This window comes from Homarus americanus, unplaced genomic scaffold (genome assembly GCF_018991925.1).
Source record: "Homarus americanus isolate GMGI-L3 unplaced genomic scaffold, GMGI_Hamer_2.0 scaffold30535, whole genome shotgun sequence".
Lineage (NCBI taxonomy): Eukaryota > Metazoa > Arthropoda > Malacostraca > Decapoda > Nephropidae > Homarus > Homarus americanus.
Window position 1 is genome coordinate 14,282,196 of NW_024732440.1, and position 17,500 is coordinate 14,299,695.

Genomic DNA, 17,500 nt, shown 5'->3' on the forward strand with positions numbered 1-17,500 from the left:
ACAGGGATTAGCCCACTTGGGCACAGGTCACTGACCCACATCGGAGCCTGGGGGGCGATAATGTAATAATATTAATAATGATAATGATAATAATAATAATAGTAATTAAGAACCATAAATAAATGCAAAAATGCAAAAAAAAATTAAGAGTGAGAAACAATATATGTATGTTGTGTTGTCAATAGTAAGAGAAGCAACTGAGACCCTACAATTGTGTGTAAATGAGGTAGAAAGTCAGATCAGCAACCTGGGACTTGGTCACAATTTTTTTGATGACATAATTATGTTTTTTAACTTTTCCATTTTTTATTCACGGTTTCTGTGCTGGTTCATATTTATTTACTAAAGTGGTTAAAGTTTTAAAGCAAATTCTATTGAAATATGAATGGCAATTGAACAAAAATGAATAGAGGGAATTAAATGAGGTAGGTTAGGGAAAGGTACTTTGAAAATGTATGTTTTATTTCCGTAGACTTTCTGTACTATTAACCGACCTTTCAGATTATCCGGCGGCCCCTTCCCCCCATATGTAGTCGGTTAATCGAGGTTTTACTGTATATTCAAAAGTTTGATTTGTAATGCATTATTTTTGTGTACATATATTGTCCAATACTATAGAGGGGAGTTGATATGTATTTGATAGAAGTCATTTAAGAAATAATATAGTACAGTATGGATAAATTTAATTTATACTCATAGAAAGTAAACAGCAATATGTATTTTTCAGATAATGTTAATTAATGGTATTGTCTTACAGGATGTGCGGGAGGCTGGAGCCGAGGAAGAAAATAAAACAAATGCTATTTTGCATGTCAGTCGTGGAGGCCGAAATTTGGCAGGAGACCCAGATGCTTTGGATAATGAAGAGAATGACGTGGCAGAACTGGAAGCCAAAATTAAAGCTGCAAACATGCCTGAAGAGGCTCGCAGGGTAATGGCTACTACAAATATCCTCTCTTCCTTCTGAGAATATTTATTGTATTCATTATTGGCCAGCATTTCCAAGCATAGACTATGGCAGCATTTTTGATGTTTGAAGGTAACAACAGTGGACTTGGATGATTGAGTTCATCAACTCCAGCCCACACATTAATGTTCCAAGGATACAATTAAATGTTTTTAATGGTCTACACCAAAGCCATACTTGAAATTATTAAGTCTTTATTCAAGATTTTTATAATTTTTTTTTTTCATTTCTGTACAGTCAAAGAAAAAATCGTGTTACACCCCCCTTAGAGTTATGTTCTGAAACCCATGATGAAGAATTTGGGTAAAGTGACTGTAAAGGTACAAGTCTGAGTGGGAAACTTTACCCAAATTATTCATCATAGGTGTCAAAACACTGGCACTGTAAGTGTAACACAAAAATTTTCTTTGCTGTACTTCATTTCATTTCACTGAAAAGAATTAACAGAATTTTTTAAAACTTTTGGGGTATAGGGTTTCTTCATCTCACAATACAGTATTAAAAATTATGTTTTAAGTATTTAGAATTTTCTTTAAGATCAAGGAAAGGAATGGTATTGTAAAAATCTTTAAACATGTAAAAAATCCTTAACCTCGGAGCTTAGATAATAGTGCTGCACAAACACAGGGTACAGTGGATTTCGATAATTCACGAAATGCAAATATGCTTTCTTAAATTCACGGATATACTTCTTTTATTATCTATTCTTTAAATTTCATGGTCAAATATTAATAATTTGCATCGAGTGCTGACTGCCGCAGTGTTTATTTACATAAGAAATCTGAAAAGCTGTGGAAATATCATTTAATTGCTCAAATTTGCCTTGGAATTAAAGAAAATATAATATGAATATCACTTCAATGCTCCAATGTGACTTAGAAATAAAGAAAATACAGTGAACCCTCACTTTACGCGGTTAATTCAACCCACGGCGGCCCGTGTAAAGTGAACAACATAACATATGGGATTAATTGAAATAGAGACCGGGCCGACCCCCAAACTCCACTTATTCAGACACAATACCTACGTTGTAGTAAATATAACTTCTTAATTTTATGATGGTATGCACACACAATTAATAATTAAGAGAAATATCATTAATATTAGGTTTTTTAACACTTACATTAGTAGAAAAGATGGCTGGGCACACAGGGATGGGGGGGGGGGTTGGTTCCGAGGCAGGGGGCAGATTATTGGCCCTCACCTGTATCAATTGTATAACTATCCACCACAGAGACTTGCAGGGCCTCTTTGTCAACCCCTCAAAGATCCATATAAGTCCATATCCTCACTATCATTATCACTATCACTGACTTGGGCCGGCTGTGGTGGGTGGCGGGTGAAGAACTCGGTAATGTTTTGATGACTGGGCGACCTTGTGCGCACCCTGCTCGCGCCGCTCTCCGTGTAAAAGGGTACACACACCACGGAAAGTGAGCATTCCGGTTTCGGCAGGGTACCGCGTAAACGTGGAAACGCGTAAAGTGGGACCGCGTAAAGCGAGGGTTGACTGTATAATATAAAACTATAAAATAAAAAGTAGTAAGTGATTTGTTTGCGGGAGGCAGGTGGTTGGCTGGTGGACCAAGGTCCCCCCATTCCCAAGCCGAGCACATCTTCGGCCTCATTAATACAACATTATGCAATTTTACCATAATCCCCATATTACTCCTCGACTTTTGACCTACAACCACCCAGTCGTACCAAAATTTTTTTTAATTACATTTTTTCGAGTCCCAGCGTTAGTGATTGCGCTGTGTACTGACAAAATTTTCGTTTGTAATTCACTTAAAAATGGCTGGCAAGCTTAAAAGTGAGAGTTTTGTGGTGCTGAGAAGAAAAAGAAACACCCATTTTAGATTTTCTATGTGTTATTTAAGCATTTTCGACTTAAACCAATTCGACTTACGACCTGGATTTGGGTCTCTAACCCCGTCGTAAGTCCAGGAGCAGCTGTAATTAGGTTCATTTGGTACAATCGTCCAACAAGGTGATGTCACGGTTTTCAGTAGGATTAGTTCAAACAGTGGTATCTGGCAACTTGGCAGGAGCCCAGCAAGTGAATGACTGCTGATCAGTGGGCTGGGCACCTTTGTACTAAGACTGCATATTAATGAATTGCCGAGTCAAATTTCTCACTATCCAACTTTTTTCTGGTCCTCTTATTTTTGCAGATAAAAGGCTTCAAGACGGGTAGCAAAAGTACTAGTATATCCCAATCCCATGCTTGAAAGAGAAAGAAAATGAGTCATAAAAAGAAAAGAAAAAAAGACAGCCAGTCTGAGATGATACAGCAACACAAACTGATAACACTTACAGTGAGTTCTGCTATAACCCGTGTTTTGACAACGCGAATTGGCTCTAACGCGATTTATGAATAGAGGAAAGATATTTGTATAACGGGAACGCTTGTTTGCTGTAACGCGATTTTTGTTTACTATTTCTCCAATTTTGTGGTATTAACTGTGAATATGGTAAAGAAGAATATCTCCAAGAAGCGTTCTGGTGATAGAATTCCCGGTGATGATCGTAAAAGAAAGGCTATAACACTTGAAGAGAAACTTGATGTTATCAACCTCAAAATCACCCTTCTACCCCATGAGGTTATATTCATATTTCTTCACGGTAAAGTGTTACATTTACTGTATGATTTCATTATTAGATATGAATGTAACATTTATTTAGACTGCGCTAACCTTTGTGTTAGGCTAACTACTAAAAAATTTTCGATTTCTTGTAACACGATGTTTTACAAGAACACAACTATCGCGTTATAGCAGAACTGACTGTACTTTGTGTGTACAATACTCTGCATATGGCTTGTTTCCTTGTTTAGAAGTTTCTCTGTTTAGAACAATATGAAAGGCATTTGTTACTCTAAAATTATTATTAATTGAATAAGTTTTATAGAAATTAACAATTTAACCAAGTTTTACTTTTTTAATCCGTAACAAATGACCACTGAATGAGTCTTAATGTTCTATATTTTATTTTATGAATGAAACTGTCTTTATCTTAAGTATTGTAATACATAAAGGGAAAAGTTTATAAATTGAGCTTTCTGCTTCAGGCGTCAATGAAGGAGCTGGGTCGGCTGAAGAGGATGTCACCACACATGCCGGAGTACTCTATGACTCGGAATTACTTGGATCTGATAGTAGAGCTTCCCTGGTCCATTTCTGTCAAGGAAACCTGCAACATCAGCAAAGCCCGAGCAGATCTGGATGCTGATCATTATGGATTAGAAAAGGTTTATAAAGTTTACCCTTTTTAATCATATCCATAATACTATCAAATTCCTTTACATCTATGATGTGGAGTGACAGCAGGAAGCTTATTGCTTATTATCTACTAGAGTTTGAAGGGTTTTAATATTTTGTTATATGGATTTAGTTTGGTTTTCTCTAGAGGAGAATGGTAGATTGCTCAACATGGGAAGTCTAGAGAGGGCAGTATGTGTTTTAGTTATGCATAGGCCTGCTTGAATATGTACAGTCACAGTCAAAAGTATTGATTTACTCCACCACCTAACCCCTGTGCTTGGCCTGGTCCTTTCTGCACGGTAAGTCACGTGGGGTTTACAGAATCGAAAGAAATAGGTGAGGACCCTAATTTTATGATAATGATGATGTGCCATCCATTTCATTATTTATAATTTTTTCAGGCTTTGGTTCAGCTTTTAAACAAAGATAATATAATTAGATATCTATAATAACATTGATATTAGGAAAAATATTGAATCCGAGGGAGGAAATTACATTTATTTTTAATATTTACCCACACAAGTCATACAGAATCTCAATAGCCCATTTAATGTCTTCTTCACCTGTCAATTGTGGTCTCCCCAGCCTAAAATTATATTAGTTCTATGAATTAAGAGTTCAAATATGTTACATTACACACCCCAAATTAGTCATTTTAATATATGAAATGCCAGCAAACCATTAAAAATACTCTGAAGATAACTTTCCAAGTTCCCAGACTCCTCCCAGCAATTTAATCAACATCACAGTCTGCCTGGTGACCCCATCTTACCTTGCAATTTCTGACACATTGTAGCCAGCTGCACACAAACCAATATAATTTGCCCACGACTCCCCAATCGATGTTCTTTAGCGTCCATCCTGGGCTGAGTGTGGAGCAGTGGCCAAACACAATTGCCACTGTCACCTCACATTGATTTTCACAACTCAAGTAAACATATTACAGGGTGGACAAGTCACATTCTGTCCAACAATTCATTCTCATGTTTTTTTTTTAATTAAGTGTTTTTGTTTTCATGAACGGTGGTGGCTAGAGGTGGAAGTGATCAAGTAACAGCCTAGTTTCATGTTACTGGTGGTGAGCAAGGCCAAATGCAAAGTTATTTTCCCTCCTCTCTTATGTTGTCTTATTGGGCTTTTCCTCACGGAAGCCAGACACCTTATCAACACTAAAGACACATTACCTGCCAAAAGCTCACTTGCATTCCTCCCTAGAGTCTCAAGTAAAGGCTTAGATAACTAAAAGAAAGTTGAGTCCTTATGACACCTCCTCTGACACCTGCCCTCCTGGTTGGTTGGTTGGTTGGTTGGGCTTTAGGCCTATCAACTGCCAGGGTCATTAAGGCTGACAACGATACCTTCTCAGGTGTTATGGATAATTGTAAAATCACATACACTCTCACTATGGATGTGACCCTTGACTTATGCCCTCCTACCTTACATGGGTCCCCTAGCCCCACCCCCTCCCCCCACCTTCTTGTGACCCACCATATAGAAAGGACTTGAGCTCGCGGGTATGGTAATAGGAGTGATGAATGATTACTTTTGACTACATCCGTATTGTATACATTATAGGAAATCATCGGTTTACCCTGTTTTTATTAAACATGGGACATGTTGGTTGGTTGAATTTATTCTTGGTACATTCAGTGCCAATACTGCTGTGTACATGGAGTAAACTAGATGATAATGAGATGTAATTAAATGTTTTGCTGTTTTACAAATTAATTGGTCCGTACTAATTAATGAAATAGAATTTAACTGTATAGGTATCCCTCTATTTATGATCTCTCAACTTAGGATTCTCCGGTTTAACAATTTAATTTTTTTAACATCCATTTTTCTCTTGTGATAGGACTCTCAGTTTAACATTAGCTGTGTCAAGAATGAGGAAGAAAAATCACTTGCATTTCCATGTGCATCTTCCTCTATTTGTCATCACAAAATGGCCACTATGTGCAGAAACACATTCACTGTCCTCTGTGCAGGGAAGGACTAACCACGTACTGCTGCTGGAATCTTTCTTCTTGAGCACATACCCACTTGCATTGGAAGTGATTTTGTTCGCTCGCCACATAACCCATTATGAATGATTACATTGCTGTGGTGATCATTTTGCTTATGGACTTTAATTGACAATCATAGTGAGTTTGTGTTGTCATTTTCTAGTGAATTCAGTGACTGTGACTCGTTAAGTGTCACATTCTCTCATTTTTATGTAATTTATTTTATTATACTATTAGGATGGCATTAAGGTATTGAGGTGATATTGTGGCATTGTGATGCTTAAATATTGTGATACTGTGGTGTTGAGGTGGTTTTAAAAAAATATCATAATTTTTTGGCTTATTTGGGTGAAAACTCCCACTTTGACTGACAACAGTACTTCAACGTATCCCATTGGCACCATGCTAAAACATGTTCGACATATGATTGGGTTTTCAGGAGCATATCCCTATCATTATGAAGGGATGCCTGTACTATATTTGCATTTTATTGTAAAGATGGTTAAACCTTGAAATTAAGGGAATTTTTTTTTTTTTTTTATGAATGACCATAAAATACCTTTGTATGCCCTATTATAGGTGAAGCGTCGGGTGCTGGAATACTTAGCAGTCGGACAACTCCGTGGAGATCTCAAAGGACCAATTTTGTGCTTTGTGGGTCCACCAGGAGTTGGCAAAACAAGCATTGCAAAATCAATTGCTACGACTCTTGGTCGTCCATACCACCGGATGTCACTAGGTAAGGTTCCTTTACAAAAAAATTACAGTAAAAACCCTGAATAGTCGACTAATTAAGCCACAGCAACATCGTTACTCAAACACTCTGATTTTCGGATGTCCATATCAGCAGGGAGGCACAACCGTTCAAAACAGTCAACATATTACATTAACATAGATTGGCTTATTTAAGCTCATAATAAACTAGTTCAAGTAAAATAATTGTACTTATAATATACTTTCAGTAAGTTCAGTTATTTTTTATTTAAAATGTTAATAGATGTTGGATTTTTACAGTATACTATACCTGTTGCCCGAGTCGAAAGCCTTGGTTAGGTCGATGAAAGCCATGTACAGGTCACGCTGTTCTCTCCACTTTTCCTGTATCTGGCAGGCAGCATGCACGCATACATACATACATACATACATACATACATTCTCACACACACACACACACACACACACACACACACATACACACAAAAAAAAACACGGCAATTATGACAGCAAGCTTGAGGAGTGAGGGCCTTATTGTATGACAAATTTGCTGTGTGTGTGACTGCGTGGTAGTGAGTTAAATATCAGCTGTTGAGGAGCACTTGGCAACACACTGGTGTAAGTTACCACTCCTTTCCACTCCATCTCTCTAATTACCCACACCTTTCTGCTTTCTCACTATATTTTAAAATGTTATGTAACAATGTTGAAGGGATACAACTTTGCTCATTTATACTTATACTTGTTGCAATCTCTCTAAAAATACTTGAGGTTCGTGTTTATTCAAGACATCTTCAGGTCATGAGACCCACTAATCCCCCACCCTACCTCCACCTGACATTGCATCAGATCAGGTCAGGTCACTTACATGAAACCCACTAATCCCCACAGCTCCATGGGAGTGGAAAACACCAGTCTTTGGTGTAACACACAGCTTCATTCATGCGTGTATCATATAGAATTTTAATTTGTAAATATATTTATTTTACCAAACATTTAGATAAAGTATTTTGGATTAATATACCTGTAGTAAAGAAATGGAGTTTCTAACTTAATTAGAACTGCATTTACGGACTCCAGTAGTTTAGGCTCAAGGCTTTAGGCTCTGCGGAAGTGTCTGTCTGTGCAAGATGTCTAGCTTAGACACTCGGAAACTTTTCCCAGTAACCGGAAAAAATTCCTGGGATAAGGAATTTTTCCGGGTTTGAGAAAGCGTCTGGTTAGCCGGAAATCTTTCATTCCCGAAAATGCCCTGCGCCAATTTTTCCGGCTAACTGGGATATCACTGTATTTCCTTTATTTCTAAGTCTTCTTAAAGTACCAAAATTATTTTCCCACAACTTTTACAGTTTCATTACATGAATCAGTGGCAAAATGCATAGCTATCTCAAGGCCACAGCTGCCTGGTGAATTGGTGAAGTGTTATATAGTGAAGTGTGTTATATAGTGAAGATTTCAATTTCAGTGGAGATGAAGTACATCACACTTATGATATGCTTTTAATATACAGTAGTACATATATTAAGTTCCAAATTTCTGCATTATCTCAGGAACATAGCATTTATTGTTGACCATGGCTAGCTCTTCAAGTTTAATCTTCATGGTAAGGTGTTTCCTGCTGTTTGGGGCCTTACCCAAATGTTCTTGCTTGGGCATTGTTCTTACAATGTGTGTTATATTTATATCACGAGAGAACGGGCATGTCTGCACGGAGTAATAGGCACACGTAGACTGAGTACAGCGCGGGTGTGTTGTTTTGGTGCTGGCGGGATCACTCAGTCCATGCTGCATTGCTCTACTAATAACAATGACCTGTAAGATACACATTATATTTTTTTCTCGAATTTTTAGATAATTTTGTTCAAGATTCGTGTTGTTATTTAAACATATCGTAACTCAGATGGTCTGTGATAGCTGTTTTCGTATCACATTAATTGTGTAACTAAGTTCTAGAACTCTTTAAGTGGTTGGGTAAACACTTCTTGCTGTTTTTCCTTTATTGTCGAAGCAGCTATATCCGCAGATATACAGGCAGTCCCCTACTTACGACGAGGTTAGGGACCCAAATCCAGGTCGTAAGTCGAATTGGTCGTAAGTCGAAAATGCAAAAAATAATACATAGAAAATCTAAAATGAAATATAGTACCTGTACAGTAAAAGTAATCAATAATGAAGAATGAATTCAGTGTTACTGTGCACTTACCTTTAATGTAGTCAGCTGAATGCACACGGGGCCCCAATAATTTTTTAATTAAACATGGAGACTACATTAATTGGATGAAGCAGAGGAGGAGACAGGGCTGGGTGGGCCATCAGTGTCGCTTTCTCCAGACAGGCTAACACTTGCTTGTTGAAGGTATTGGATCATCTTGAGGGAGTGAAGAGGCAGCAGTGGGGGACTCCTTAAAACATATGTCCAATTTAGACTGCACAGTTTGCCTTTTCTTTTCATTGTAAATATCCCTGTAGCAAACAAGTGCATCTTAGATCATTCTGTCAACTTTTGCAAAACGCTTAACATTTTGATCCATTTCGTCAAACATTTGCATCCCCTTATTAATAGTAGCAATTGCCTCTGCCATTTGTTTCTTCTGAGCACCACCAGAACTCTCACTTTTACGCTTGCCAGTCATTTTAAAGGGAATTAGAACCGAAAATATTGAAAATATTGTCAGTACACAGCGCGATCACTACCGACAACAACGGCGGCCAAACACCAACTGAGCGAGCTATGGCGTGGACGCTGTACACCACAAGGCGGCCCAGCCCACGCCACGCTCTCGTACGGGACGGAAACGTTTCAGTACTGGAAAATACGTACCTAATTTGAACAATTTTTGGTACAACTGAGGCGGTCGTATGTCCGGGTGGTCGTATGTCGAGTAGGTCGTAAGTCGAGGAGTACCTGTAATCTGAGAGAATAAATTATGAATTCTCTCCAAGGAAGTGTTGTGATTACACTTTGAGAGAACACTTGAGTTACGTATTCTTCCCTGTTCAAGTATTGTAGTAAGGATCTACTACCATCTCTGGGCGTGACAGTGTCAGCCGGTTGTTTGATTAATTAGCTGACCTGCGCTCGACCTCTGAAATTGTTACAAGCTCAGCCTTCTATTGTCGTCAACGGGTTGTGTCATTGTTGAATAAGTTGGTGTTATTCATTAGGGTGAATATTTATATAAAGCAAAGATGCTGTTTTAGGTCTGGTTGGTACTCAGGATTTTTACTGTATTATGTGAGTGCCACTGTGGTCATGATACTTTCTGTTTTTTACGTTTATACAGTATATTCGTTTAATATATTTTTAAGCCAAAGCTGATTTCTCATTATAGTACCTGTATTAGTAACTTTTGAATTATGTACAGTATATGCCTTGTTTGTTGTGAATTACTTTTGTATTGGAATATTAATTTGTATATGTTCTGTATTCTCTTCCTGGATGAATTAAGGACTAAGTTCTTTTTTAGGTGGAGTAAGTGACCAACATGACATAAGAGGGCACCGTCGAACTTATATTGGTGCTATGCCGGGCAGAGTCATTCAGGGATTGAGAAATGTTAAGGTATGTAGAAATGAAGTGGCACTTTCTGCTCATATCATTGTCCTTAAGGAAATATTGTTCTCTGTATACCTTGTTTTGTGTTTATGAATGTTGACAAGATTTAAGTATGTTTACTGTTATCTATTAAAAATGAGGCTTAATTAAAGAATTTGAACTTTATAATTTCCATGTTTGCATCTGTGCAGTTTTGATAATGTATTGCAAACAATGCCTTTTTTCTTTTCTTTTTATTCACTTTATTTCCTTTTGAAAGAGCAAAACAACCATCACCTGCTAGTTATGTAAATGTTATTAATATATTACACATACAGGTAAAAAACCCTGTGATGCTGTTGGATGAAATTGACAAGCTGAGTTCTGGCATCCATGGTGACCCAGGAGCTGCCTTGCTGGAAGTTCTTGATCCTGAACAGAACTTTACCTTCACAGACACTTACCTCAATCTTCCTTTTGACCTCTCACAGGTGGAGTATTATATCATAGATATTTAGTACAGTACAATCTCTTTTATCTGAAATTCATGTGACCAAAAAACTTGTTAATTCTAAATTTTCCACCAGATAGGGGTTATGATTAGATCATTGTAAATGAATTTCATATAGTTAATGTCAATTTTAATGTATTGTACCTTAAGATTATAAAAGGAAGTAATATTGCATATGCATTATATGAAGTACAGATATAAAGAATAATGAAATTTATCAGCTGCTTATCAGATGCAGGACACATACAGCATGATGCAGTAACTCCAGGCCATGGTCCCAAGGGCAGAGGTTGCTAGATGCCACCACCATGACTATAGTATTTCCATGCTAACCTGGCCCGTAAGCCATGCCCTTGTCTATATCTTCAAATAGCTGATTGGTTCCCCTGAGTGTTGTACTTCCTCCCGGACTGCACGTGTATAAGCGCATATTTATATCGACCTTTTATAATTAATATTTAAAATTTTCTAACCTCCTCTCCGAAGTGCTAATGGCTTGAAATGATTTGCATTTTGATAGTCCAGATATTTAACATTATTTTAGATAACAGGTCTGCTTACCAATTGTGAACTAATTTAGTTTGAATTGTCTATGAACCAATCGGCTATTAATTTTGCAGAGGGGCGTGGCTTACGGGTCAGGTTAGCGTGGAAAGAGTATAGTGTCTTATCTCGCCACATCACTCTTCGTACATTGTTTGTACATCTAGCTTTGACAAAAAGTAGAATACACTGTATGAGATTTTTAATATTGTACTTTGTAAAAGATAATTCATTGATGTTAACATCATAATACTTTATAATGTCTTGGTGATTGCGTCTGGTACAGTACTTCCATTTTCTCCTGGGGCATGAGCTGCTACACTGTGTCCTATGATCTGTGTCTCATGTGTAATTAATGATAATTTTCATTATCCTTTATACCTATACCTTACCGTCTTGCCAAGACTATTTGATGGCAACTTTCCATGCTGCATGGTCTTTTGGAGTCTCTCTTGTCAGGTTCCTAGCTCTCCTCCTTTCCACATTTAGGCTCCTGCACTTCTTGGCCCAATAGGTCTCATCCATTCTCTTTACATGCCCAAACTTTGCAGAACCTCACCATTACTCTCAATGCCCAACTACCCTCTTAGCTCTGAACAAGACCTCCTGTCTTTCAGTGTCACATTGCACATCCACCTCACCATTCTCATTATTCTCATTTCAGCTCACTTAAATCTGCATATATTTTCCCCTTTAACTGCCAGTGTTTCACTGCCATACAACATCACACTTTTCACCCTAGCTGCATACATCATTCCTTTCACACAGAGGGAAGGTTTTATTGCCAGCAACATGCTTAAACTTTCTCCAGCCACTTCTGACTCCTGTAACTGAGCAGGCTTCAGCACCCCTCACCACCACTGATCATGTCACCAGGAAAACAGAACTCATCAACACAGTCCAAGGAAGTATCCACAATGTTGAATTTCTCCAACCTTTTTATGGACACATGATTACATGTGCATACAGGACACTTTAGAGTCAGTAACATCCTGCAGTCTATCATCTACCCCACTGTACCTCACCTCTTGTATTAATTAATCCCTGTCTAACAGACAGTAATACTTTTTTAAATGTGGGTTACATATAGTACATTCGGTTTATATAATTGCATCACCCACGGTAACTTTCCTATGAGATGTTAGTAGTCATCTACTGGACATGTGACAGGAATTCCCACTATGCCCTCACACCTTGACTGCAGTCATCAATTAAGTAGCCGGCTATCGCCAGTTCGACTCCCGTCTCTGAGCCACTGAGATGTGTGCTCTAAGAAGCTAGTTATACCTAAGATTCACACCTTATTAATGCTCACAGCTCATAGCGTTAATTATGGTGATATCTCGGTTATTGTGCAATAGTTTATTTACTTGATAAATGGGGAAAAGACCATTTGGGTTTGAAAACTTAACCCATAAACATTTATGAATGTTGCTTCCTGTTCACCTTTAATTAGTGACTCCAACAGTTAACCAGAAGCTGCAACACTCATGTGTACCCACCTTCCTCATTCATTGCACATTGTTGAGTTCATGCCAACACCTACCTTGTAGACAACACATGGCCATTTTCTACTTAACACCTCAGGTCCCTCACCCACACTTTAGTCTTTATTGAAGACATCTTCAGAGGCAACTGAATTTACAGGGACTGAGAGAGGCTTAAAACATCGGGTCAGTTCAGTAACATGGAATCCACTAATCAACAAACCACCTTCACTGCAAACAAAAGAAGAGTTTATAAAAAAATGGGTACATAACAACAGGTCAGGTCAAAAACATGAGACCCCACTAATCATTTACCCTACAGCCACCTCAAATCGTGTACAGAACGTGTGTAAACCTACCCAGCCTCTTCTAAGTGGAGAAGTCTGGGTGAAAAAATTGCCATATTTTTCGGCTTGTCATGTAATTTTGATGTCAAATTATCTATTATTTTTTCTATCATGTTTAACATTATATTATCAATTATAAAACATACACCAGCCAGCTTCCCTCCATCCTCCTCTCTGCCTCCTTCCCTCCGTCCTCTTTGCCTCCCTCCCTCTTTCTGCCTCCTTCCCTCCCTTCCCCCTCTGCCTCCCTCTCTCCTTGCCTCCCTCTCTCCTTGCCTCCCCCCTCTCTGCCTCCCTCCCTCCAACTCAGTGTCTCATACACAAAAGACTTTAAACTCTAGATGTTGTATGTATGATGTTGTGGTGTTGGGGTATTAATTAATGAATAACAACTGGCCTAAGGTTAAAAATGTTTTGAAAGCTTTTGAGGTTGATGTAGGGTAAATGATTAGTGGGTCTCATGTTTTTGACCTGACCTTTTTTTTTTTTTTTTACGGGATGAGCCCACCAGGGTACAGGTCAATGACCCACATCAGGGCATGGGGGCGAAATATATAATAATAATAATAATAATAATAATAATAATAATAATAATAATAAAGGACCATAAATAATTACGAAAATGTGAAAAAAAAAATTAACGAGTGAGAAAGGATATACAGTATGTACTGTATGTTTTGTTGTCAAAGTAAGAGAAACAATTGAAACACTGCAATTGTGTGTAAATGAGGCAGAAAGTCAGATCATCAACCCAGGACTTGGTCACAATTTTTTTGATGCCATATGGCAGCATGATCTACCATTAGACAATACATTATGCTTCCAATATCTTCCCAGGCGGTAGTACCTCCATGTTTGGTAGCTGCCTACTACCTACACCCATTTTTTTTTATAAGCTCTTCTTTTGTTTGCGGTGGAAGTGGTGTGTGGATTAGTGGATCCCATGTTATTGACCTGACCTGAGGTGTCTGTAAGTGTAAGCGTATTAATGGATTTAATCTTGATTTAGCGAACTAGTTCACTAAATCGAGCGAAAAATAACAAAAAAAAATTCCTTCTGCTAAATCGAGTTTGTTATATAGGATTCCGTTAAATCAAGAGTACTGTAGTATACTGTACCTCCATATTTTTTTATATTTTTTTTACAGGTGCTCTTTATTGCTACAGCCAACACTCTAGCCACAATACCAACGCCTCTGCTCGACCGAATGGAGGTTATTTATGTCCCTGGATACACTCAGGTAAACAAACATTACTCTTAAGAAATTATAATGATGATGAACAGTGTTTCAATTTTAGGACATGACTGTAAATATCCATATACTGAAGAGAACATTATAGATGAGCTTCTTATTAGCTCCATCATTAATATTAGTTTGTCTTAATTTATTGATAAGTATGAAAATTTCCAAAATATATACAGAATAAGTATTTGTACATATGCATTCATAGAGGTACAATAATTCACTGTTTCTCTCTGAATAGAAAAAGGACAATAACTATTAACCTTTGTGATATTAAATTAGTAGTATGACCAATTTAGGATTGCCTACTCAGTAATGAATAACTCGAGTGAATTTTAAAAAACATACCGGTCAAGTAAGAATAATTGTAGTCACCAGTTACTATAGATATACATACAGTCTCGTTCAAAATTCTTCGAACACTGCTAGAGACAGCTGGCAACTCAAGGCCATTTGTTTACTATAGTATGTAGTAAAAATTATGAAGAATGTAAAAGCCCAACCAATAATTAAGCGACGGGGAACTTGATCACTTTTACATTCATTCATAAATTTTACTACGTACTATAGTAAACAAACGGCCTTGAGTTGCCAGTGGTTTCCAACAGTGTTCGAAGAATCTTGAAAGAGACTGTACATCTTCCTAGCTCTGCTGAATTGAGTAAACAAATTCAACGTATTAGGCATGATAGATCTATATAGAATGCAACAGAAATATACCATACTCATCAAATTAAATTAAAGGTGTACGTAGCACCAATGTTCAGCAATAATAAACGTTGAGATAGTTCAGTCAGAGAAAGTCGTGTTGACAGTGTGATGGCTGTGTGGTGACTGGCTATCCATTTTCCATGAGCAAATAGTTCATGACCACCAAACAAAACCGCATCAGTGTACAACCAAAATCGTTACAACTAAAGAATTCCTATCGCCATAATTGAACCAAATCCACAATTATTTGTACCTCATATTAGAAACAAATCCTGTAATTATGATAAAAGAACCATTACTAATATTAAAATTGCCACTCCAAGTATACAATCCAGTGTTTTTATCGTATAATATGCAATATACTGGGGGGGGGGGGGATCCTAAGCTATACACCTGCCTCACAGCTCACCAGTATCAAGTCAATCATGCCATGTTTCTGTAGCAGCTCGAGCAGTAAGCCTAACAGGACGATCTAATGAGTTAACAGAAAGATTGGACCCATCAGATTGATTACTACTGGTACAATACGTGTATGGGTTCTACATTTAATTCCAGTGGATATAATTTAACAATAGGTCAGGTCATAATACCAGCTACAGTTCTCAGTTGACCAGCTCTATAACTTTCATCCATTCCTTTAAAAAATTTACAGACAATTCCCGTTTTCCAATATACCGTATTTGCTGGCGTATAAGATGCATTTTTTATTTTTTTATTTATTTTTTTTTTTTTATACAAATTACTCTGCGTCTAATGCACCCGTATTACAGATGAGAGGCCGAGCGCTGTAGGCGGAGGTGCCTAGCTAGGGAGTCTGGGACGAGCAGTAGTCCACTAACCACAAAAATTGTGTTACTAATAATAAAATACTGAAAAACAAGCCAAATTATCACAAACTTATGGCAAATTTGCCGAAGACGTAAATAATGGCTTACATTGGCTTAACGGCAGAGGGAAGCTCACAACATCGCACTGTACCTCCTTCCCCAGCATGCATAACCCACATGTCTTACATTATTTAAGGACTGTATTACCTTTAAGAAACATTTGTTTATTATTTAAATGAAAAATGCCCCTAGAAAGTTTAAAGAAATGTTAACAGAAAGTTCAGCCGCCAGTCAGCCATTTGCAATGAATCGATGACGTCAAAACAATAGCGATGGTGCTACACCCTGGTGGCAGATCGTGGCAACACAAAACATCACAGCCAAAAATACGAGTTTCACATCCTGTCGGTAATTCTCTCGACCAAAAATAAACAAGCCACAGAGCAACTCTAATCAGAGGTAGAGTTGGGTTAGTATAATGTTACTATACTATATATGATTTCCTACTTGACTCCAGCATATATTGTATTTACATGCACAAAACCATATGTTTTCCCCTACAAAACCACCTTAAAATCACTTTCAATAAATGTATGATGAAACGTACTTAAAAAAAAATCCACAAAATATCCTTGTAAAATAGGAGTTGCGTCTTATGTGGTGGTGCGTCTTACATGCCGGCAAATACGGTACATAATTTTAACCCAGATAATTTTAACCTATTTCTTAAAACCCTCTAGTATCCCCGTTAAAAATACTAAAGTGATATCTCCGTTGGGCAGAACAGTTGATGCAGAGCACCTCCGGGAATGAGAGATTCCAGCTAACGGGACTCTTTCTCAAAGCCAAGAAAAATCCCTAATCCCCAGAATTTTCCTGGTAACAGAAAAAAATCTCGGAAGTTACAGAAATTGCGCATGACATCATCTTTCAAACCCGGAAATATATCCCCCATCTCTGGAACTTTCTGGGTACCAGAAAATTTTTCTCGGAATTTCCAGAAATGCTCCTGATTTTCATCTCAAAGCTGGAAAAAAAACTCCCCCATCCCCGGAATTTTATGGGTATCGGGAATATTTTCTTGGAATTTTCTGGAAAATTTGCCCCTCAGAAAATCATTCCCAAAGTCGGAAGGTTCCGGCTTTAGGAATGATTTTTCGAGAACATTTCAATTCAGGCTATCGGAGAGTTCCGGGTTTGAGTGATTCGGGCTAACGGAGAAATTACTACAGTACACACTATACAAAAAAAAAATTTCACATAAATGAGTGTAGGTAGCAAGGTGCAGCACGCTGATACTATTTATTTGAAGGCAGTTAGATACTTACTGCACGACACCTACACA

General features: G+C 37.7%; 1 protein-coding gene across 2 annotated transcripts in view; it reads left to right on the forward strand.

Moving 5' to 3' along the window:
• Positions 1-17,500, forward strand: part of LOC121868845 (lon protease homolog 2, peroxisomal-like) — a 71,196-nt gene that overhangs the window by 16,787 nt on the left and 36,909 nt on the right. For both annotated transcript variants that reach the window (XM_042369829.1, XM_042369828.1), the window contains exons 6-11: positions 758-931; positions 4,038-4,217; positions 6,816-6,975; positions 10,418-10,512; positions 10,824-10,976; positions 14,522-14,614. In XM_042369829.1, coding sequence (XP_042225763.1) covers positions 758-931; positions 4,038-4,217; positions 6,816-6,975; positions 10,418-10,512; positions 10,824-10,976; positions 14,522-14,614 — 855 coding nt within the window. The remainder of the gene's footprint in view (positions 1-757; positions 932-4,037; positions 4,218-6,815; positions 6,976-10,417; positions 10,513-10,823; positions 10,977-14,521; positions 14,615-17,500) is intronic.